This window comes from Ammodytes marinus (assembly GCF_949987685.1).
Source record: "Ammodytes marinus genome assembly, chromosome: 18".
Taxonomy (NCBI): Eukaryota; Metazoa; Chordata; class Actinopteri; order Uranoscopiformes; family Ammodytidae; genus Ammodytes; species Ammodytes marinus.
Window position 1 is genome coordinate 18,102,725 of NC_137222.1, and position 26,172 is coordinate 18,128,896.

Sequence of the window (26,172 nt, forward strand, 5' to 3'; positions counted from 1 at the left end):
ATTCCAGTCGATCTTTATGCATTTTACTATTTGACAAAGTTATTATTTGAAAACACTCTGCAGTCCACTCACACGTTAATGGCACACGGACTTAAATAGAAACTCAAATGGGGGAAGCTAGAAGTGGTAGATTGGGAGCATTAGCTTGTTTTTTCCTTGCTGACCCAGCTTTCCCCCCACTATTCGTGTGTATACGTGCGTACTCTCTTCGTCGTGACTGTGTGCAGTATGGGTATGCCCTGGCGCTGCCTTCGGCTAAGACACAGATGTATGGCAGAGGAAGCAAAGCTGCAACTCCAACGTCTGGCTTAGATATGTTTTTTTTCTATATCTATTTATCAAGTAGTGGATTAGAACCTACTGAACCGTCACAGATGGCCTTCGGTGAACTACAATAAATGGGCGCGTCAAAATCTGGATTACTTAATCATCATTGATCAAGGCGTGGGTGTTGCCTGTGTGTATTATTTTTTTTGTCTACATGTCTGTATGTATCTTTAATAGTTCTGCAGTTTAAGAATGGTCAAGTTGAAGTGGATTCTTGGTAATACAGTGTACTTTTCAAATCTTGAAAGGTGTGCACGTGAGCATGCACAGTGCATACAGTTTAGAAGATGCAATTCGATATGAGTAATGCCTTTGTCTGTCTGTGCAATCATGTAACTTTGCAGAATAACAATGCATCTGAGCTTGGACGAAAAAAAGTTGGTACAATTTCCTTACAGTGGCAATAAAGCCGACTGCGACATTCAAAAAACATCACAAAGCTTTCATTGTGACGGCGTTAGATGGCCTCGCATTTATGCATTTGTCCCCCTATATCCTCCTTAATGTACGACATCTCTGGCTCCCTCCCCCTCTTGTCTCCTCTGCTTTTTTCACGGTCCCCCTTGGAGATTTGCATTATGCTTTTTTTCCTCTGTGCAGGAACGCTGAAATATGAAAGTTTTCACTGCAATTTTTCAGACCTTCATTCACCCCACCCCAAGCAAAAAAGAAAAGGAGGAATAATAAAAAGAAATGCTCCCAGTGGGGACTAGAGCTGAAACTCAAAGAGTGGAAGGGGGGGTCTGGGGAACTCGCGGGGTGTACAAAACCATAAACAAACGAAGCAGAAGAGAAAGGAAAGCCTGTTGGCATTGCGGGGCTATCGCAGACGGTCCTGGAGTTCAGCTCAAACATGCATCATTAGCATGCAGCGCCTGTGCTTCCAGCTCTCTGATGGCAAAAAGGAATGGACAAAAAAACGAAATAATTACTGGCAGCAGGATTCGAAACATTCCGCTGAACATATCCAATTTGATCAGGGATGTAGCCGTGATTAATCAATTGCTTATTAGTAGCTGATTCAATTATGAACATACAACGACTTTATCAGCAGTTTCTAATTACACATGAAGGGCAAAGAAGCTTTGATCGTTGTGTTTAGACCGCATTGAGCCATTATCACTGTTGTGAAAAAAACTGAAAAGTAATTGCTATATATGGGGTATTGGGCTTTATAGCAGGATACTATTAAAGGGAAAGTATGTCCCTGGAGTGAGTTGAAAACAAGGCTCCTTCTCTGTTGAACAGCCTATAGAGCGCCAGGGAATTCCACTTTAGGCGAGAATGGGTCAGCAAACAAGTTGAGTAAAAAAAACAGTGAAGTTGTCCGTGACACATACACACACACATACACACCTGCCGCTGGTTCTAGGGCACTCCAGACAGGAAATAACTCCTGTAACTGTTGGTCTCTGGTTCAGCGCTCCTCCCTTACTGGGCATAGTTTCCCAAAATATCAGCATGCGGACAGTAATAGAACATCATTAAACAGGTTCACCCGAGTCACCAAAGAGGCAGACATGAAATTCAGGCCAAGGAGTTAGCAGGGGTGATATAGAGCAAGGCAAGACAATACATGGATAGAATTTGAGAGAGCTCCCATTATAAAGACATTGGCACAGCTGCTATTACAAAGTAAACTCCACCAGCACTATTAAGCAACCGTACGGAGCGAATCAACTGCTTCTTATGCATTGTCCTGTACACGAAGGGGGACTGTACCCTTCTTAGTCATGAAAACCATGGAGACTCTTGGGTCATTTGTTGTTTTAGGGGCTGTTTTTCTGGTAAAACATTTAACAAAATAATGGCACATCGAAAAATGGATATCCCTCACAATTATAGTCTTGGTATAAATAATAGCACACTTCCTCTCCCCGAGTAGACCTTGAAATGGCAGATAGTGTTAAATTGTTAAACAAGAGAGGATGTAACTAACAATACCAATACATCGTATGGCCACCTCCTGCAAGATGAAATCAGAACAGAAAATATGGATCTCTATGGGGTTTGACACTTGGCATACATCACAATAACAGAGCTCCCAATCTTCCCTTCTTCCCTCGATTCAGTAAAATGATTGGATTTGAGAAATAACCTCAGTAACATAATGTTGTGTTTGATGATAGAATAGTGACGGGAGCAGATAGAAAAATATTTATCATTGAAACAGCAGGAGCAGTTACAGCAGGGGACCTCTTCACCGAGTCATCTTGGTGACAGATTCCCACTGGAAAGTGAATAAGGCTCCTCTTCTGTTCACAAGTAGTTTGTGTTCACAGAAGAAGCAAAGTTCATACTTTTTTTTCCTCATCTTTAAAGATTCACTATTTACACGATAAATAAGTTCTATTTTGATATTGTCCATTGATTAGTCTTATAGAATTTCTTGACATCATCTTTGAACGCCTCAAAAAACGGTCTCTTATGATCCAAGCCAAAAACGACAAAAACAAATTAAAACAAAAAAAAATAAATCTCTATATTTTCATCTCGTCTTGAGGATACGCCCACTATCCGTGGGAAATTTTGGCCCCTCGCAGTTTCATTTCTCGATCAATCAGTTGCACAGTGGGGAGGACCCAAGCACAGCCTCCACGACTCCCAACACTATGACCGCTGATGTGTAAGAAACGACCCCGGTGCACTGCTAGGATTAAGCCGGAGATGTTATTTGAAAGACCATTCCAGCGCTATCTGAAGTCCTCAACAGCGCCATAAGTCATTGAGTAGCAGTTTTTGACACCAAAGGGGGTTTACTGAGTGCAATAAAGTCCTGCACTGCAGACACGCTTCCTGGAGAAAAAAAGAAGGAGATGACAGACAATATTCCCAGTGCAGTCCATTGGTTCATACGTAGGTCAGAGAGAACTCAATGTGCCGGTTCAACATGCCCTCCCCCCCGACTTAGGCACTGTTGTTCTCTGTGGTGGACGGTGAAGACGGGAGAACACGGACCAGAGCTTTGACAACCCAACAAGATGGCGCTCTCCAAATGGTCCAGTGTGATGAATGTCAAACAATGACTCAGCAATGTTTCAAATGACTAGTCGGGGCAGTGAGAGTGGTTCAACCTTCAGTAAAAGTGGACCGTTTTTTAAGAATATGTACAATACCTTGCATTCAAAATGAACTTATTTGACCACATGAATTCCCCATGAAGACCTCTTTAAATTATAGTGATTCATTCAGCTGGGTTATAATCCTACTCAAAAGACTTGCCATTCGGCTGTGGATAGGGCCCCTTTATGTTTAAGAAATCCATAGAACATACCACAACATATCCTATAAAGTGTTTCTGTTGTATTTGTATATGGCATCAACGAGACCATGAACAATTGAACTGATGTTGGGAGGACCATTGAAAAGTCATCATTGTGAAACATATCTTTAAAAATGTCTGTTTCACTACATCACTTGTATGTGTTGTTGCATGACTGCTTTGCTGATCTGTAAATGCAAGCCCAGTTCATCTGAAACCGTCAGGGAATTTGGTCTTAATTGTGAATGTGAAAGCTGGCAGAGGCTAGTGTACTGTAGCAGACCAACTGGCATTTTAAGAATGCCCTCAGCTAAAGCAGACTATGTGCATTAACAGAAAACAATATATAAGTAAACTCTTTGGTTTGACATGCACATTAATGGAATTCAGCATGAGATCCTTACATCTAACGAAACAAATGAAAGTAAGATAAAAGAAAGATAAATTCTATGTAATTACTTCTCTTGAGCAAATTACTCATGGAATATGAAATAATGATAAGGATTTGCCTATGTTATCAACAACTGAATATTTTCTTTTCTTTATAATAATCACATATCTAGAATCTATTTTATCATTCATGTCACTGCTCACACTTTTTGTGATCGAGAACTTGTCTTTATTGCACTTTCCCTTTCACCCCTTACTCAGCGCAAGTGGACTGGTGTTGTCATGATGTTGTCATGGGATATGGCAAAGACCAGATTTGGAGAAAAAAAAAGGTACTTTCTGCCCCCAATCATTTGTTAGTCGTAGTAAATAGTTTTCTATGAGGTGCTTTTGAAAAAAAAAATAATGATCTGCAAGGATGTCTCCCTTACTACTGTATATTAGTGATAATGTGTGTTTCATATGCCAAATCCCTCCAGGCAAAATATATATAAAAAAAATGTTGTCCGCATGTTGTTCACATACTCATGTTCTGATAAACAAGGCCCCCACTGAATAAACCAGCTCGCCTGCCCCTTCATTTTAAAGTCATGGTGAAGTCATCAGAGGTCCAATTGCCTCACTTTCTAACAACCAGTCTCAAGCTTTTGCTAGCGTCCAAATTTGAGCGTCCCGGTGCGCTCGGCGGGAGGAAAAGGACCACACCCTGGCCCAGATGGACCTTCATTGGGGGGTCTGAGGGATGGTGGAGGGGAGCGAGGCCCTGGCAGAGGGGCACCTATGATGGCAGCGGAGGGCACGGCCGGCAGAGCCACTGTCTGTATGGTGCCCCTTTCACAGGGGCCCCCGAGGTCCTCCAGGCCTTCCAGACCCTGTGGTGGTCCCTCATAGCCCATGTTCAGTCGCAGGGGCTGATGGGCCTGGCAGTAGTCCACGATGGGTTGCTCGTAGCGGTAGAAGGTCAGCGCACCCAACTGGTGAGGGACCTGTTCAGATAGAGAGAGAGAGCATTGAGGAAAAGACAGAGGGAGAATGTGATGGATAGGGTGAAGTTGTGGAAAGGATGGGACAATGAGGAGTAGGGAAGAGAAGAGGGGACAAAGGGGGACAGGAAAATAAACGTTAGCTATACACATTCTCAGAAAACTGTCTTTCAGATATATCATAAACATATTTTTGAGAAGATAATGCTTGTATGTATGTATGCCTCTACACACAATGACATTGTTTCCCCATCCGAAAGAGGATGCTGATCAAACATTTATATTAAGAGGGGGCGCCCTTAGCTCAGTTGGTAGGGCGTTCCCCCCCATGGGCCTCGGCCAGCAGCGGACGCGGGTTCGATTCCAGCCCGCGGTCGTTCTCTGCATGTCACTCCCCTCTGTGCCCCACATCAACTCTGTCTCTACACTATCAATAAAGCATAACAATGCCTAAAAAATATCTTGAAAAAATTAAAAGTACAGTAAGCAATGTTCTCTGCACTGGGAAAAGCTCAGACAATTGACTGAAAAAGGTCAGTTAAAAGTGATGTGAACTAAAGTATGCTTACTGCTTGTGTTGTGCAGGGCATTTCAAGAAATCTGATTATCATATCAACTTGGGCACAGTTGATTGTCTTCTACCAGACATTTAAAGTATACATGCAAGTCAGTCAGTGATAAGGTGTTCTGCTTTGCAGCTCAACTCAAGGAAGATGACACAAACTGAACTGGCGGTAATCAAACTTTGACATTTTGTATTTGCAAACTACATTTTAACAGGTTTTTAACAAAACAATGTAAATACTGGTCCTAATACAACTTGTTTGTAAATTATTGTATTACTTTTAATATGTAATTCAGTGAAGTTCAAGTTACTGATACTTTTTGGGATCTGGTGAACAAATAACAACTCTAGAATTATTATTATTTTTTTAACCAGACAAAATAGCCAACTGCAGCCACAACGTCCCCAGCTGTTATTTTTTGTCCAATAAATATGACATTCAAATGATGGCTTCTTTTTTGTCATTGCAGTTAATTTGTTTCAAAACATTTCATTGTGCCTGTGTGACTCCGAGCCTCCAGCACAGTTAGCTTGGCAGCTCACATGCTGGCCCTTCATAATCATCCTCACATGGCGACCACCTGAGCCTTGCAGCTACCAAAAACCCATTTACTGCAAAGACCCCTCACAACGTGTCCTCTGAAACCACAGCAGCTGTTAACAGATGTTAAAATAATCCTAGTTAGTCAGACTACTCTTTCTGCCCACAACTTGTATTGCAATGCACACCGGGAATGTCAGAAGAATACAACTATGTACGTCTGCATGTTAAGATAGGTATGTGTGTATTACAGACCACATAGGACCAAACCTCTGATGCTTTTGCGCTTGACTTTTGGTACAAGAGCTGAAGAAAACATGGCCTCTCTCCAGCCATGTCACCTGTGTCACAGCCAGGAACATCACACATCACATCTGGCTATCTGTCTGCTCTTGTGCTCCCCCCCCCAAAAAAAAAAACCTTAACACGGTGCCAAACACACAGATGAGACTCTAGTGGCACTCTCTGTCTCCCTAAGTCTAAATCACACACTTATTCGCCCTAGAAAGGAGGCCAATTAAGATATTTCTAACAGGCCGTGAAAAACAGCATGGGCAAGATGGCAGCTGACCTGGATTAAACATAGGAGGCTGGCAGTGCGTCAGATCATCAGCTCTGTACACACGGGCAACAAGAACAAAAAACGCACACCACCAACAACAACAGCAGGAGCAGCAGATATGACACCAACAGGAAAGCCATGAATAATACAACCTCCTGACTCACAGGGAGGCGTTGGAAAGCAGAGCAAGTGCCACAGCTTCAACGTCTTCCATGCACACACACTTGACATTTCACTCTTAATCTTAACCAGTGTTGGTAACCAGGGAACAAGATCTTATTTGCCTAGGCTAGTGCTTGATAACAATTCCATTTTAAACATAGATTCACCTCTATCAGACCAATTCACCCAATTAATAACACAAATTGTATTAGCTGCCTGCATGGTGGGATACCACATGTGAGAATATTTTCTTTTCAAAATGGTGAACTGAAGATTCAAGTCGAAGTGGAAGATAAACAGGTGCATTTCGGAAAACAAAGTATGCCCCAAAACAAGTCAACAAAGTGGATTTTAAAATGAATTATCTGTACAAGCAATATATACAAAAAGTTGTCATCAATATCCTTGTGGATTTACTGAACGGATCATATTGGTCGTTTGTATTGATTGGAGGAATCATATTTGAGAGAACGGGGTATAATTTAGGACAGTTTTTTTTAAAGAGGACTGACTGGGTCAATGAAATGCAGATATCTAATGCTTGCTGGGATGGGGGATAGTTTGTGTTTGCATGCGTGTGTGTGTGTGTGTGTGTGTGTGTGTGTGTGTGTGTGTGTGTGTGTGTGTGTGTGTGTATGTCTGTCTGTGAGCATGCACTGATTTCAAAGTCAAATAGAAACTGTCTGGGCTAACGCAGTTTTGCAGTTCAGGAATAATCCAGAACTCGGGCAGACAGAGCAACTCTGAAAGCACACCAGTTCATAAAAAAGTAGGTTATCTGTATAGCCTCGATGATGCCTCACAACATTCAGCAATTGCACAAAGGTGAAGCCATGTATTCATAAAAAAGCAGCTGCCAAGAGCACGTCTGCCTGGTATAGACATTGTTAATAGAGGTGGTAGGACTTACATTTTCACGAAAAATCCCCCATACCGTCCTACAACACAGCATTTCTTCTTTTAGCTACATTTATGCACCTTCAGAACCACTACCTTTCATTCCCCCCCCCCCATACCTCCTTCCTCCCTAAATGGACTCCATTAAGCAAGGCTGACTCATTACATTATAGGCACTCAGTGGATTACTCTCCTCATTCCCCTTTCAGTTTAAACCCTTCACCAACCCCGATGTTGCTGCCTTACCACCACCACACCACCTCTTCATCTCCCCACACAGACCACCTCAGCTCTCTGCCCAGGTCCAACAAATGAATTAACAAATATTAACTCCTAACCGTTTCAGCAAATTATATCAAATTGTCAGGGCATAGATCTGGTCTTGTGCAGGATGTGGGTTTGTGTGTGTGTGTGTGTGTGTGTGTGTGTGTGTGTGTGTGTGTGTGTGTGTGTGTGTGTGTGTGTGTGTGTGTGTGTGTGTGTGTGTGTGTGTGTGTGTGTGTGTGTGTGTGTGTGTATGTATGTATGTGTGTGAATGTATTTCATAGATGGAATGACAGAATGAGGCAAGCAAAGAGTGCAAAATTGCTATTGATACAGCAAGATATGACCGTTTGTGTCACTTTGATCATTTTTAACACCAAATAAAACGTGAAATGTCAATGACAAGCCTGTTTGAAAAGGTGCTAACCCCAAATTCTCTTCATGCCAGTTTCCGTGAGTAAAAGGTGCCAATGATAGTTACTAGCAATCCATTAAGTCACAAGGTGCAGCTAGCTCATTAGAAAAAAGCTATCAGCCTCTCTTTGTGACTCTCAGCATTAGGGACTTATTAATTCTCCACACTGAATAGTCTGTTGACAGGGGAGACAGCCAAATATGCAAATGAATAACATGCGGCCAAACTAAGAAAAAAATAATACAAAACATACACTTCAATTAATTTTCCAAATGTCCTGAAAAGAATACGTGTTTTGGGTAGAAATGAGGCGTGTGAAGCGGGGCCTCGCATAACAGGCTGGACATTGTGAAGAAGCAAGTGCTCCTTTTCCAGAAAAATCATCAAAAAGAGACAATTTTCTTTCAGTTTTTGATCCGTCCATTACTAATCACTTAGACACTAATCTAGGCGCTTTTGACTCTTTTGATTCGCCAATGGAATCCTCTCTCTGCCTACTAGTTTAGTGTCAAAAATGTGAAAAAGAATTGCAATATATATAAAAATGCTTATGTGTCACTCGTCAGTTTAAATGATGACAGAGTTTTAACATGAAATATATGGTAAAGTAAGGCTAACTTGCATGCAGCTGATGGTTTCTGTATCGTTAAATTAATCAGAATTGATTTGAAATTTCGAAGATCAGTTTCAGGAATGCCTTTATATGGACACTGTATGAGGTATTCAAAGGAATATCTTAGCACGTTCAAGGTCTCGTCTGAAGACGCCTCCTCATAGTGGGAGGCTCCTTCAGAGTTGTTATAATTAGGACCAGTATAAAAGGTCATTCCTGCCCACAGCCATAACCATATACAATGAAATAATTATATAACTATGTGCCAGAAGAGGAGACTCCTTCAATCAGAAAAACATAAACTATTCATGAAGTTAACATAAGTCATGTAATGTGTTCACCTCTGAATGGCACCCAATGATATTGCCACTATGTGGAAAAAATCTATCTAACACAGTATTGACTGTTGGACCCAATACTAGCTGTTTTCACTGCATGGTGGCATGTACAGCATGGGGGGAAATGGGTTGCATGAGGTCATGTCACAATGTGCCTAGTAGCAGGACGGCCACCAGGGCATTTGAAAGGCAAAACAGTGAAGCCAGCCTTCATGAATTATGTATCTCAGTTTGAGACGGAAGAAGGCACTGGCAATTATCCCCCTTCTGAGAGGAAGACATGTAGAGACCCAAGGATCAAAAAGGGTTTGGCTGCATGCAATCTCTTTCATTCCTTTTCTTCACATGGATACATTTCTGTTAAGCCGTGGACATGGACTGCCATCGTAAGGGTGCATTCAAAGGTCACCAGCAGACATGAGCAAAGTTGAAATTGATTGAGCCCTGAGCAGGGCACAATGCACAACGCTGTGTTACCTTTGAGGTCTGGTATCTCCGTGGGAAAAGAGTGGCTCTCACACACACACACACACACACAGCAATGATCGCGTGTGTAAAGCCGTGGTTGCTGCAGGTGCTTTCTATAATGTATAATAGTGGACTGCAGCTCCTGCCTGTCAGACGGCATTTGCATATGGTACCTACATGTGCTGGTACTGACAATGATTGGCATTGTGCCATTTCCTGTTTTCTTTTTTTTATCCAATATGTCTGAACACATTAGTGTAACCTAGGGGACCATTTTGGCCCAAAGACTTAGGAACAACCTTCCCAGGAACCTTAACCCAATGTCATTTTTAAATGAATTTAATTTTTTTTAAACTGTCTTTTATTGGAAGGACATTTGCAGCTTTTCAACGTATTTTGATGATCAGTTGTGGGCACTTTGGTGTAAGAAAAAAGCTCCTTATGAAAATTGTTATTTCATGGAATCTATTGTTAGTATACATGTCTGTTTAGTGACACCCCTGTGCAGGGGTTGACACTAAGGTTTCAAATGCACTTGCCCCTAGGGCAAGTACAGGTAATGTTTTACTTGCCCGAATGTCGTGTTCACTTGCCCAAAAAAAAAAAAAAAATGTTAAACAATGATATATACAGTATAGGCTAATTAAATTATGCATTTTAGCGAACCTTATCTCTTAAATGCAAACAATGCTTACTAGTCTCATCCTGACCACAAACAACCAACAACAATTCATATAAGCCTAGATATCATGACATCACACTACACCAAGAGCTTGGTCCTGCTGCAGCATCGTGAAAGGGCCTCTTTTTGCCATGCACCTGGCCCAGGGGCTCAGAAAACTCAGTCTAGCTCGGTGTCAAGCTGAATGTTAGCTTCCACAGAAAAATGTAACTTATTTTACTTATTTAAAACGGTCACATTGTGCCAAAAAGTGACCATGTGCCATAACATGATTAAAGTCCACCATGTTAAAGCTATTGCCCAGTTACACTGTAAGTAGGGAGGGGGATCATTCATTTCTATTCATATTGATACCATTATAAAGACTCCACAATCCAAATCTTTATCGATACTTTTCTATTATTTTGTTAAAAGAGAACTGGTATTATTGCTTTAAGGATAGGACTTTAAACAGGTCATAATTCCATATTTAGGCCTACTATTATTTTATTTTGCTGGGAAAACACGTTTTTTACCCAAACTGTATTATTCAAGCTTCTCGCGAAAAACAAACATTTCTTATTTTCTTGATGTTACATTTGAACACATCATGATGTCATTTTATTGACCTTTGCCTGATAATCATTTTACTGAGCCGACCTGAACACATCACATTTGAACCATTTGCGATTTTTTTTTTAGCTAACTAGTTCTTATCCTGCCGATTTTAATATGGATTTAAAAACTATCAGATTTTTTAACTGCGGGACTTGCTACAGAGTCTCTCGTTTGTTGATCACCGCTGCATTGAATGAATGATGAGACGGTGCCGAGCTCGTCTGCAGCGGCTGAGCAGACAAGAGTTTTTTTTTTTTTTGGGAGACGGAGCGGGTTGAAGGAGTTTCTTCAAGACAGTCGAAGGTAGAACACTTTTACAGTCCATGATGCGGACCAGTGATGGATTAATACGCTGAAGTAGGTCTAATTAGATGAAGATGACCCGACTCGATATTTAAAATTACATCATGTGCCCTACTGGACTCCATAGCGGTATCGATAAGCTCAGACGTTAGGCCTATTGATTTCTGTGTTTTGAATATAGCGGAACCAGGTCCGTAGCCTAATAGAGCCGGCTTTCGGAACGTAGACAGCGAAACTGCGCGCACACAGGCTGTGTGTGTGTGTGTGTGTGTGTGTGTGAGTGAGAGAGAGAGATAGAGATAGAGTGCGAAAGAGCGAGCGTGATGCAGCTGGCTGCCGGGCGCAGCTGCTCAATTGCAAATATAGCCGATCTATTTTGTGTGAGTTAGGGGGAAAAAATGGTTTTGCAGACTCTAAAACACATGAATAAATAGCCTAGACTACTGACAAACCCTCTAAAATCCACTTGCCCGTTCGGGCAACCAAAAAGCAATCTCAACTTGCCCGAACATTATTTTCAGTTGCCCCGGGCAAGCGGGCAACCGTTAGTGTCAACCACTGCCTGTGTGTACCATTGGGAACACACACTAAGTCTTATCCAGAGACCGTAAACAACCTGAAAAGAGCAGTGTAAATAATTTCCATCCTACATCTGTGGATACTTAGTTTCTATGTTTTGCTCCTTAGTAACAGCACTTATGTGTTTGAGGAGTAAAAGAAAAGGCTTCAAATGCCTTTATTTCATTGACATTACATTTACAGTATCCCAGTGCCCCTCAGAAGTTTTGCATTCATGCTTTTATGAGCAGCTAAGGACGCAGTAACTGTGCCACGGGCAGACAATGCTAATGCCTCCCTGGGTTTAGAAGCATTATGGTTCAAGTCGGCATCTTTCCCAGCCAAAATGTTTTCCTCCTTTCAAGTCACCACATTGTTGCACACAGAAGCTTACTGATGCAAAAAGCAAGAGCAATGGACTCTCACCATAAGGTTGCTAAGCGGTTACATTATATAATGCCATTAATGATCAGTTTGCATGTCTGTACACCCATGAACTATGTTGGGAATTGTTAGTCATTGTATCATTTTGAGTGGGTATGTTATTTTCTCTCTCTTTCTCTATAGCACACAGTACTGATCATCTTTAGTTTTTTTACCTTATTAAATATTATTGAGTCATCAACTGCTATGTTTCTGCAAAATAGTTTTCAGCATGCATATACATATTTTTCAATATTGTCTTATTTTGAAAAAGACACTTTGTCTGGCCACTATTCCTTTTTGGGAGTTATTGATTGACCTATGAGCGAGTAACTAGAAATACAGTAACTGTCTAATTACTCTTGTCTTCTAGTTCTAATCCCCCTAGTCCTTTTTTTGTAGAGAAGTCAAAAGATAAATTACCATAATTCATGTTGGTCCATCTATATTTAAAGAAGGCTGTAATGCATATTTGATGTAAGGGCCCAGTGTGTATGCCCCTGAAACAGTTTTAGCATAAGCATTTCTCACAATGCTTGTGTTGATGTGCTAAGGACTTAGTGCCACCAAGAATAAAACTCACTTTGCAGACAGCTCTGGCTTTTGTGTTTTTCATATGTTTTGCCGCCCACACCAACATCAATTCCTTTGCCATTATGATCTCATCTTTTACTTGCCTGTTGTCTAATGAGAGAGCCAGTAGGTAATCACAATTGGTCATACTTTTCCTGTGCAATAGCTGCAAATTGAATGCGTGGATCACGCAGTAATTGTACGGATTGCTTATAAATGAAGATTGGAAAATTAAGTCGATACAGTTTTACAACTGTAAAGTCATCTAATATTGTTCAGTTGACACAAATTCCTGTTCTAGGAGAAGCGGCGGCCTAGAGTACAACACTGAATAAATGAAAACATTATAATGATTAAGCAGGCTGCAGCTCGGTAAAACGGGTGAAATATCCATCAAAACCTCCCCAAAAATCAACTACAGCTTACCAAATGCCTTAGTGTTAATAGTGCATACGCAAGGTGTTTACATGTGTATTACAGGTCCACATACAGTACATAACATGTAGTAAGGGTCCACAGGGGGCATTGCACATGCATACATGTTTTGCTCATTAGTAGCTTATTTTGTTATTGAAATTACCCTTAAAAACCCTTTGATGATCAATACAACTAAACAACAGTCACGTGGCCTCTGTGAACTGTTTTGTGTGGGTGTGTATGTGTTTGTCTGCATGAGTAAGAACATATATGTATGGCTGTGTGTGTGTGCGTGACTCTGCATCCCGCATCCCAGTGTGGGCGAGTGTTGTTTTTTTAAATGCAGCTCTGGCGTTGCGGGGGCAGTCAGCACTACATGTTGCTAGGCAAGGCCAGCCGTCGATGACACGGAGGCCCAAACCAGTCAGGTTTTCAGCAGAGCAGTGTGCGTGGACGTGTGTGAGAGGGTGTGAAGCTAAACACCATCAGTTTGTTTTCAGACAGCAAGTCCCCAGAGAAGACTTTTTACCAGCTGTATGAATAGGTGTGTGTGTAATAGACATACTGTATGTGTGTGTGTGCACTAGTACACATCTGTCTTATGTGTTAACACCTGTGATGATTAACATAATCGAACGCTGCGTGAAAGAATGTGGGTGTGGGGCAAATCAGCATTTCCTCCCGACATCCTTGTTTAAGACTAAGCAAAGGAAAACAGAGCATTTCCATATTCATATCCTATGTCTGATAGTGTGTCTGTGCCTGCATTATGTTTTTCCATGTTCTCAGGGTATATGTCAATTATATTTAAAGAAGGCCCTTATACTTATCATTATCCACCATTTTCTTCTTTCTGCAAAAAAGTGATTTTGATGATTCATCCTGCACACTTTGGTGCTATTTGCTCAAACTCCTATTATCACTGCAAATCACCTTGGAGATTATTAGATTGTGGTACTCAGTAGCAGAAAACTCCAAAAGTGCTGTGGTTTGCAAAACAAGTGACTGAAATTGATCGATTCATTGTCATCTTCCATGTCCTGATACAACAAAACGAATCGTCTTGTACAATTCAAAATAGGAATCAATGTGGTCCTCTGAAGAATATGCGTTTACAAAACGCCCACTTTCAAGCAATCAAATCAAATGCATTCAGGACCCTATCAAACCTTTCCCTCGATGATACCCTCCCATCATATTCCATTTCACCTGCAAATATGTCACATATATAGATGGTGTAGCAACTGTTTTACTGGGTCTCTAAGGACACTGCAACATTTGGTCCGTTTAAATTGAATCCTGGTGGCATTCAACCTATGGCTCAGTTCAGCAGTTGTGAACGTAGCAATTATACTCTAGTGCGGACCAAAACATTCAGCCTCCATGTTTACATTTTCCAGCGTCAAATGTTGGACCAATGCGAAAATATATCTGCAAGTACATAGTCTGTCCCTGCTGTAAGAGCAATTTCCATCCATTGACATTAAAGACCCCAAGGACATTACTAGTTGTAGAGTATCAAGTGGTCAGTAACTTCAGAGGCAGAATGTACAACCTTGACAATCCTGTGTAGAGATGTGTGTGTGTGTGTGTGTGTGTGTGTGTGTGTGTGTGTGTGTGTGTGTGTGTGTGTGTGTGTGTGTGTGTGTGTGTGTGTGTGTGTGTGTGTGTGTGTGTGAAAATGAGCCCACATGTCCACATTTTAAACTAATTGATTCTCTAAACAAGCAGTTAGCCTCCCACTAATTCCTTAATGACTGTAGGTCCCTTTATGTGCAGTGACTCTTGATTACAGGTCTCTGGCACAACACAAACACACACACACACACACACACACACACACACACACACACACACACACACACACAAAACTGGTGTGAAGGAAGGAGAAGTGAGAGAGAAAACTGGTTAGAGACGTGGTAGGGGAGAGAGCAGGATGGAGGCCCCCTTCACGCACCAATGCCTGCCGACCGTCGGCTCATCACAACCTCCATCCACTCAACGGTATGTACAGTAAAGGAGCTTCTGCAGACCACAGCAAATGGGCCATGAAATGTTACTCAATGCTCAACACGTTCCCCAGCCTGGTTTGCCTTCGCTCGCACACACGCACACACGCGTACACACACACACACACACATATACATACACACACACACACATCCAGGACAACATGCAATTTCCACAACTACGGGAATGGACAGCATGCTGCAGTAATGTATGCTCACTTTAGTGACAGTTTGCTTCAGGGTTTCACTTTTGTCAACACATGATTGCTATCACTGTCATGTATATTTGTTCAATACATTGTAGGCCCTAATGTGATGACTACCATTGAATCTGCTCATTCAATACAGATAATTGTTTCATTACTAAACATGGAGCTTTTGGAAAACACCCTCCAGTGTGGAATTCTACAACATTAGAAAGCCAAATAGAGAAAAAATCATATATTTACCACAGAGATATGCCTTCGCATTGGTTTAAGAATTTTTCATATCCAGTACAATTTTGTCGCTTGCTCAAGAAGATGCTCAATGTGCACGCTCACAATGATTCTTCTATGGTGTTTGACGTAACACTTTATCGCCGCCTCCTGGCCTGGCATGATTTAATCTGTGTTTTTTTGCTTTCATCCAGTTTTATTATAATGCACACTGACCGACCTAACAAAAAAAGATGATTAGACCTGTATAATCTACATCTACTGTGGGGGTTCTGACTGATGATTCAAATCATGGATTTTCAAGGGACAGCCTTAGCGTTTCTATTAACATCCATATAACAGTATCTGAGTTCATTTTAATTATGCATGTGCCATCACAGCAATCAGCTAAATGAGTAGCAGCAGGTGCTCTGACTATTGCTGCCCTAGATGTTAATACCTGCAGTGCAGGCACTACTGTGGTATGACAATTATTTCAACTTCTCTGCACGGTTTTAGAGTAACACATTATTTAATCTATGTTTAACTTCTGATTTTTAAACAACGTTTCAAACAGCCAAAACCAGGCAATAAAGAACAGTACTCTCTGTAATACAAATGTAATTACAATATTATGTATCATAAATAATCAGGCGTCTATACAAAGTAATCATGATTTTTTTAATATACATGTATGTATTTTACTGCATTGTATTAGTTGCCAGCCGCCAAGTAATACAGTACAATATGTCTTTAGTTGAAACTAAATCCCGTCACTGACACTAATGTGGGTGGTATAATATCACTTAACCTTAAAGCAGGCACCTTTTGCCGCTTCAACAATATGTGTCCTTTTATTTTTATGTTATCTATATATATGCAAATGACCAGTCGGGGCACACTGATGTTATTCCATGGCTTAACAAACAAATTGCACTAGCCCCCAGCTCCTCTTATACAGTAAATCACCTCCACCCATTGCTGAGTTGCCCAAATGCATATTAATAAGGCAGAGTGACGGCTTGTGTCAAAGGAGAACAATTTGTAGTTTCATTTCTGCTGTCCCGTATTGAATTCAAAGTTCCCAAATCTCTTGGCGGCCGACGTCTTGCATTATGTGCTGCTTTCCAGTCGGGGCTGCACTGTACAGTGTGTCTGAGTAATGAGCATGACCCAACATAAACGCTGTGTGGCCAACTTGGCTCTACACCGGGAGCGTCAGTCGCACTTTAATCAGGGATATTGGGGAGGAGTGTGCCGGGGAAGGCAGGCCGAGGCTTTTAAAGACCTGACTAATAAGACATGTCAAAGGGAGCTGGACAGCAGCCAAAAATGATATGCAGACCTTTTTTTCCCCTATTTGCTCCCCATCCGGTCTCACCATGCCTTCGCCTCCACAAGATTCAGACACAGATGGCTTTGGAACAAAGCTAGATATTTTCGCAGATGCAAACAAACAATGTTTGCATCTCAAACAGCTTGTGGCCTTCATGGCTAATCATTTTCTCCCTTGCTCCCATTATTCTCCGTTTTTCCTTAACCTTTTCAGACAGTTCACCAGACAGTCTCATCCATATGATTCAACAAGCTTTGTTGTTTTCCGAATACCATGTATGGAATGCAATTTTTTCTATCATTGCTAAAGATACATATTATAGACGTACTACTCAATTTAAAAGAAGAGCCACTCAAGTCTTTGCACACGTATTGAAACAAACAATCCCTGCTGCTACACAGTGGTGTAAGGCAAATTACACTTGCAGGATGAGTGACAGGCTTCTGATTAGACCGTCAGATAAATGGTGCTATTATAAACTGATTGCGCCAGCGAGGGAGATATCATTCATGTATAATGATAATTTGTATGCAGCTGCTATAGGCCTTTATATGGAAAGTATGTTCATCTGTTTACAAAAAAATATGAAATGCAAAAGAGAGTAGCAAAAGTTAACATTTGGTGTGCTTTTTACTCATTTATTTTACTTGGAAATTCTTCGGGGGTAGAATCAAAGCCACTAATTAAAATTAAAGCGATAACAACAACTTATTTGGCAGTAATTATGATAGATTGCGGATTGTGGAATTAATGAGTAGGCGTATGTTTTCATCTGAAAAGGTAATTAGCCATAGGGCTTAAGTAATCGCAGGGAAATTCAGGCTGTTACAGGCGGTCCCTGGGGGGAACGTTTTGCATATACACCCATGGCAGAGCAGATCCCTCAAGAGAGAACCCTTTCACTGAGCAGCCTTGACCAGACAGCTCCTTTGAGACGAAAACATCTCTGGTCTGCATTTCAAAAAGGAGCAGTGTAAATGGAACTGAACTCCACTGCGCTAAGAAATGTAGCTATCTGGAATTCATAGTATTCGTGGCAAATAATCCCTTTGATGTCTTCACCATTGAAAAGAGGCTCGGTCTGATGCCTGTGTCACCCTCTCTGAATTTACTTTGATACAGGGAATGTAATTCCTTGCTTAACAACATAACTATCCTGTGTCCAGCTATGTTTCTAATTGCTAAATGATCAAACTAATCATTATTACTGTCATTATCTATTGACTGTTTTAATCAATTGCATTTCATAATCACCTACGTAATGTTATCAGACTAGAATTGCAGGCTTTATTGCATCTCATCAATTATTTACCAACACACTTACATATAGGCTTTAGAGAGCCTGGTAACCGAAATACACAGCAGTCTAAGAGATGTTCCGTCATTTTATTTTGCTGAAATAAACTATACTGAGTCAAGACTGATGGATAAGCAGAAGTACTGAGCCCTGCCCTTTCAAGAAGCACCTCTGCATATGCCAATGGTCGTATTTTCTTAAAATTGTCAGTCTTTTCACTGGATGTGTTATGTCCCTGTAAGTTTTAAATTCTTCCAGAAGGCAAACATGTTCTGCTAGAGTACCTGGAGCTGAGCTGTTTGACACATCTCCCATGATGTTTTTTTAGATTACAAGAAACTCTTATTATAACCAGCATAGCAGATTAGTCCCACTTAAGATAGTCAACAAACAAGACAGCTTTGTGCAACGGATTAATTTACGCCTCGATGTGAAGTCTGTCTCATTAGCAACCCATAATTAGCAACCCATAATCAAAGTCTATAGTCAGCACCTTTTACACTGTGGCATATTAAAGGGCTCCTATACATGAAGGGTGAATGACGATTCAATAATACCAGAGACCAATACGTTTTTCTATGTTAGTTTACCATGTTAAAATCCTCGCAGTGCAAAACATGTTGCTGTTAGCAGCGACAAGCAAACACTGAATGACAGCACCGATGGTACCACAGAGTAAACCATGTGAGATTTCTGTTGAACAAATGTTAATTAAAACCGCCTGAATCCTCAAATCCTCGATAAATATTTCATCAGGTGGCTCATGGTGATTGCTATTGTAATGGAGCAACAATATTCAAATTGCCTTTAGTCAAATTATCACAGCGCCCCTGATGGCTAACCCCCTCCTCACAATCCGCCCACCCGCTCTCCCTGACACACACACGGCATATCACACACGCGCACGCACACACATACATGCACACACACACCATTCATGATCATAAACCTGCACACATTTACTATACAGAAACATTCACATATACTTGCACAGTGACTAATGACACTTTCCAGGCTTGTACACTACCTATTGTATAAACACATTTACAGGCAATACTGGACCCTTTTACAAAAGCAAATATTGTGCCAGTTGTAGCATATTTTCAGCAATATGAATATTTCAGTGAATATATTGAATTGCAACAATAGGCTACAAACATTGCATAACAGTGCTTTTTTTCACAAGCTCTACGCAATACAATAAATAACACTGTACTTGAACCCGATGTTTAATGCAAATACATGCAAAAGGACTGAGGTCAAAAAGGGAAAAATACTCACTTTGCAGATTTACCAAGTGAGAAATCAGTACATCATTCATTTCTTGCCTTGCACCCAAAGTACGCCGGGTCAAGGCAAGCCCTTACTTCTGCATGACTACATAATAAGAATGACAAGAAAGAATGGATTGATGGATGTCACACCAATGTACAATATAAAACAAAGTGTCAGTGGAAATAAAAGACGGCGCTCTCCCATTGTCAGTGAATGAAAGGACTGTCGCAACTCAGGCTGAGTGATGGTCCTCTTAGGCCCGCATCACTTTTTAATATTACATTTACACTCTCGGCCCCCAAAAACTATAAAACCACTTCTGTAGCACCTGAAGAGTTTTAAGGCAGGGACACTGCAAGGACTTAGGGAGCTCTTCTGTTAACAGATGAGGTTACATAACCAGAACCAGGGTGGTCCAGGGGGGGGATCAGAACCTGACAGTATTTTTTTTTACAGCAAAAAATACCCCAGTGGGGTGCACTTTGACCAGCATGTCCGTTCAAGCCTGCTGCTATAAGTTTCCATGCACCGTCGGGCTACCTGTCACTAACTCTCCCCTCCAATGCCTACAAGGTTTTTCGCACCACCTCATCTTATTTCTCCCCCTCCCTCATCTACACACACCATGTTTCAACTTGTCCATTCTGTTGTTCAGTCCAGGTTTTACGAATGAGTCAGAGCCACAGTACAATCTGTAATATGCTGTATAGCTAAGTACTGGATGTGGTCTTAATGAAACCTGTCTATCGAAATGGCAGCTGATTTAAACCGATATTTTTTTCCCCCCAAATATTCTGCCTTTGACTTTGATTGGCTTGTTAGAAATGGAAATCTAAATTTATGTTTAACTTATTATAGTGTTCAAATGGCTTTGTGTTTCATGTCCATGGACCATCAAATCCATGTGCCACCTAGTTTATCCTTTCGCACTCCGCCTGTTTCACTGTACAACCGTCCAATTAATAAAAGCTAGTGTGAATCAGCTGAAGGATGTGCTGAGTTACAGACACTGGACACTTAGCATAAATTGCTTACATAGCGAGACAATAAGTAGCTCTTAATCTATAGCTTTTTACTATATTTGAGATTTTAGTTAGTTTTTACACTATTGTTGTGTTTGGTCTCAATTTGGGGTGTTTTGTAAAGGGATGCAGCTGCTTATACGAGAAGAACCTCAAACCTCCGATACAAATTCATTTTCTGACACACAACTTCAAGCTGGAAGACTGACAACAGTAGACATGTTGTTACAAAACATTGTATAGTGAAGTATAGTAGATGTCACGTTTTGATGACAATCTTTGTGCTTGGAAACAATGAATAGTTGAGCTGTAGCATGTTTACAACAATGCTCCCATCCAAGTCGAGTGTCTGCTCAGACTAGCACTCCACGAGTCCATCTGGCTGTTAGTGACAGTCAGCTTGCCAACTCACAACTGACTGGCTTTTGCTGTGTCTTGCACATTTGACAATCAATCGCTCACAAAGCAAATATGAAGCCCTTTGTCTGTCGACGACACTCCTGAAATAGATTCATACTCTATGGTATATACCCGGTCTTTTCTGGTACATTTTAAGGCTTTACATGTTCTCTTCTGACGCTCATCATGTATCTCCATATGTCCACTAAAAATCATATTTCAATGAACCGTGAAACAAACACACAAACAAACCAAGACAAGAGCGGTTTGTATCCTGCCCTTTACTTTAACATGAAGTTAAAGAACTCTTCCGCCCTGAGTACAAATTCAAACATCCCCCATGTTCCTGTGCAGTGCTTATCTTTGGTAACAGTCTTCAAAATGAACCATGAATGGTGAGAGATGACCGAAATTTGGAATATATTTAGTGAGTGACCTGAGGGGATTCATATTGTACCTGGTGGAGTAAGTTAGCTTTTCTACACTGGCATCAATTTATTATGTGTAGAAACAAAACAAACATATTAATATAGCCAGAACTGTCTTAGGGCATGATCATGCTGTGCTAACATATTACAACCAAGCTTCATACTCTTTTTAGACTCCATCAGACTATTTATAATCTGTGTTTGGATGTCCCTGTCAAAACACTTCATTATTTCTCACTATTTTGGTTTTGGGTTGTTACAGAAGTGATGAATGGATTTGAAGTTAATTTGTTTTAGTTTCTAGACCATTCTTGCATCTGGCTTAGTTTCAGTTATACTATACATGCGTAAGGTAACACAGTTAGAATACTGCTATTATCAAGTTTTTAAAGTAAATTGGCAAAAGTTATGAAAATCCACCAGAAGGTATTATACATGTTTTTAACATGATTTAAAGCATGTCCAAGAGTGGACCTGAAAAATGTCCACTGTTAGACTTGAAGTCCCCTGTTGGTGTGTGTGTTACAATGTCGAGGTCCCCTGTTATGTCTGTGGGTTAGTGCACACAAACAAACAAACACACACACACACACACACACACACACACACACACACACACACACACACACACACACACACACACACACACACACACACACACACACACACACACACACACACACACACACACACACACACACACACACACACACACACACACACACACACACACACACACACACACACACACACACACATTCTCTACATGCCAATCGTTAAAAGATTCTTACCACATCTGAATACCTCAAACTGCAGCACATTGTGCTCTAGGAAGATCTCGGAGATATAAAGATTGAGAGCACTTTCGTAAGCCTCACCGATGTGTAACATGGAGCCAAGCCTTAACTTCCTCTGTGCTTGCCTTTTTAGTCTTTCTTTTCCTCAGGGTAATTGCAGTTTCTTCCTTACTTTTAAAGCCCTGTCAGTCAGCCTGGGCTAAATGACAGCCTAGTGGTAACCGAATTACAGGGAGGAGAGGGAGCCAAGAATCACCTTCCTCCAACTTGCTTGCTAAGTGGTCTGATTGCGTGGTCATGTCCTGGGCATTAAGACAGCCGTTTCCATGGCGACTTCTCCAGACACATATCAAAAAGTTCCTCCAAGTGTCTGATGCCAAGTCAAGTCAATTAATGCTCTGTATTAAAAGGTACTGTAAGCATAATGGTTATTTTAGCTGACTTTCTGCGAGTGACTGCGGTTAGCCGTCTCCTCCCTCGTCCCTACGTCACCACATTAATGCACTGCGGTATTCAAGCAGCGAGTTATCTAGCATCATCTCAGATCCGTAAGTGCGATAAAACATAATAAAAACCATCAACACAGACATTGGGAAGGATATTTACAATTTTTGGCGCATAAACATTCACCCCTCTGTCGCTCTTCTGATTGGATATCAGTTGTGGGATACTAAAAAACTTTATTTGCCGATTACATGCAGAGCGGGTGACTGAGAGATCGGAATTATGAAACGTGCACACTATGTACGTGATCACTATATAAATATAGAGCGATTTAACACGTATATTAACAAAAATATATTACTTACTTCACCTTTAACTTCCTTGCCATCACAGGAAGAATGGACTATTTCTGAACGGGTGGCAAAATCACCACAGTGTCACACACTCCACACAACTACCATTTATCAAACTTGCTTTATTAAACATGTCTTACGGAATAGCACTGAGGGTGGAAACAGCATTTTCCTGAAATATGTTGAGAGAATCAGGGTTTAGAGTCTTACAAAAAATATGCTGAATTCTTAAGAGGGTTTTCAAGTTCATTTTACTGTGAATATGTGTCTCGTTTTTGGCTGTGAAAAGCTGTTTGAAATTGCACAATGTGGCACCCCGGAGAAGCTGTCATTATTACACTGTTTATGCATAGCAAGTCGTGTAAATGTTCAAATTTCTCTGCGGCAGGCATCTACAGCTAGGGCTTGCTGGATTTAATATGAAACATTGGGTCCTCATATTACAAGAATGATTTGGTTTTGTATTTTTCTCAGATAGGCAGTTCAGACGTGAACCACTACATTCTGAAGTAGGATGTTGAATCAAAGAGGCTTAAAACATCCCTCAAAGTAATTGAACACTACATTATAAGCAGTATCTTTCAATGAATACATATTAAATATTAAAATAATAAAACGTTTTGTTTTGAGTATTTTTTATGTAGTGAGGCTCCAAACCAAAACTAAATAAATTCACTGAACTTAAAATGTAACAATACAATTGAAAGATATTACAAAAACAATTTGTTACCACCAAAACAAACTGCCTAAAAAACACCATGCCAGTCAGATAGGCAATAATTTAATTAAATGAAGACTAATCGTCGGCTAACTTCAGCTGAATAATTTATTGTCAATAAAACCATGTAGGAAATTAAAATATGAAAATCAAATGTTAAAATAATAAACAATGGATGTTTCTGCTTTTCTGTATTGTTTACAGAGTATTCTAATTATGGTCAGAGGAGTATCACCATCATAACAGCAGTGTGACACATTATCAACCGCTATCCAATATTCATTGAAAGAAAATAAAACATCAGTCGGTTATATTGGCAGCCTAACAATAGTCCGACTCGCCAGATGTTTGATTCTAGATAATTCCACCATTGGTCCCAGAAGGTTTCAGCTGGCACCCTATCCTTTCTGCCCTGCACTGTTATTTTCAAAGTATCCATACAACCTGCAAAAACGACGGATCTAGCCACACAGCTAGCAGCAGAATACCAGCAAATTCACAAAAGTTAACCGTAGCGAACAGTTTCATCTAGTACTAACATACTATGCTGTTCAGACAAGTTTTAGCCCGATTACAGTTGAAGGTGTTTGGGCCGGTTTCACAGACATGGATTAAGCCTAGTTCTGGACTAAATTCTACTTCCAATGGACAATCTCCATTCAAAATTCCATTTAGTCCAGGACTAGGCTTAATCCATGTCTGTGAAACCAGCCCATAATGTTTTTGCAGGCATGCATGCTATTTCTTTAGATCTACTTCTGACACTTGCATTTGGAGGCAGTGATTATTATTATTATTCTCTCTTCTCTCTCTCTCTCTCTCTCTCTCTTCTCTCTCTCTCTCTCTCTTCTCTCTCTCTCTCTCTCTCTCTCTCTCTCTCTCTCTCTCTCTCTCTCTCTCTCTCTCTCTCTCTCTCTCTCTCTCTCTCTCTCTCTCTCTCTCTCCTTCTCTTCTCTCTCTCTCTCTCTCATCTCTCTCTCTCACTCCTCTCTCTCTCTCTCTCTCTCTCTCTCTCTCTCTCTCTCTCTTCTCTCTCTCTCTCTCTCTCTCTCTCTCTCTCTCTCTCTCTCTCTCTCTCTCTCTCTCTCTTTTCTTTCTTAAACAGGTTCTGTCAGGTCATTACTTAGTCCTGATATTAAAAAAAACTAATGCGTTGATAATGGACTGGGTAACTGTAATTATATATACTTTTATTTAAATAAAGTGCTTTTTAAAAATATATATTAAGATTTGATGTGAATGCAGACAGCCATGACTCATGAAATAGAAATTCATTATTGGGGTTCAACCAATTCTAGGAAATTACTAAAACAGATTTAATGACTTGCTAAGACAGAAGCAAGCAACGGAAGCCACATTCACTGCAATCATCCATTGTTGAGACATGTCACTCAAATCCACAAATGGCATGCTGCTCGGGGCACTAAAAGAGAAGTCAGGGGATCACCAAAGTCATTAGGATTCATCGTCTGACTTGTCTGCACAAAATGTTAGAATAATTGTTGACATATTTCAGTCTGGACTGAGTCCAACAAAATTGAACAAGGAAAGAGAAGAATGTGTGTGCATGCTTCCCACTTTAGAACCTATATGTGCCTTACAATTTGTGATCATACACATCCTATCATTACCTATTGGTGTATTCCATTAGTTGTGTATATAGTCAGTTGGTATATCTGAAGCTAACATCACTGACACACAGTGGTCTATAATGTTGCTCTCTCTATTCAATGCAATCATTCTGCCTTAATGAAAGATGAATATACAAACCGGTATAGCAGGTATACTTCAAAATCATGTTACAGGTATACTAATGACATGAAACTGCATGGTTCTGAGATTAAATTGTGTGCGACAAATTCTAGCCATTCAATAACCTGCATTAACATTCAGGTCTGGAGTGCGGGTAGGCTTCACTCTGCTGATTGTGCATAATGGAAGATCTGACTGTTAAGATTTCCACGTCTCAGTGTGTCAAAGTTCATTTTTAATATTAGAGGGTTTTAGCTGAAAGGTTACACCGAGATCACTTTCTGGAGGAAGATGGAATGATACAATTCTAATGGCAATGAATCATGTGTTTGCAAACATTTTCTCAACAGTTTGAGAATAAATAATAATAAATATTTAAAAGTGTGATTCTATCTCAAAAGGCTTAATTATTTTTTATTAAAATAACGGTAAAATAATTAGACAAAACCAAGATATACTATTTCCAGATGGTGATGCTTAGTAAATGCAGGGAGTTAAAAACAAGCAGTCACTGTTTTTAACCAACTCTTTGAAAGACAGCTAAAATGACATATCACCGAGCTCTGATGGGTCTTCATGAAATGCT

The 26,172-nt window shown here is 40.5% G+C and overlaps 1 protein-coding gene across 1 annotated transcript in view; it reads right to left on the bottom strand.

The window, feature by feature from the left end:
• Positions 1–4,629: 4,629 nt before the first annotated feature.
• Positions 4,630–26,172, bottom strand: part of LOC307265072 (leucine-rich repeat transmembrane neuronal protein 4) — a gene marked incomplete at both ends in the record, with an annotated part of 97,167 nt that continues 75,624 nt past the window's right edge. Inside the window, one exon of the mRNA XM_080046642.1 lies at positions 4,630–4,965. Coding sequence (XP_079902768.1) covers positions 4,630–4,965 — 336 coding nt within the window. The remainder of the gene's footprint in view (positions 4,966–26,172) is intronic.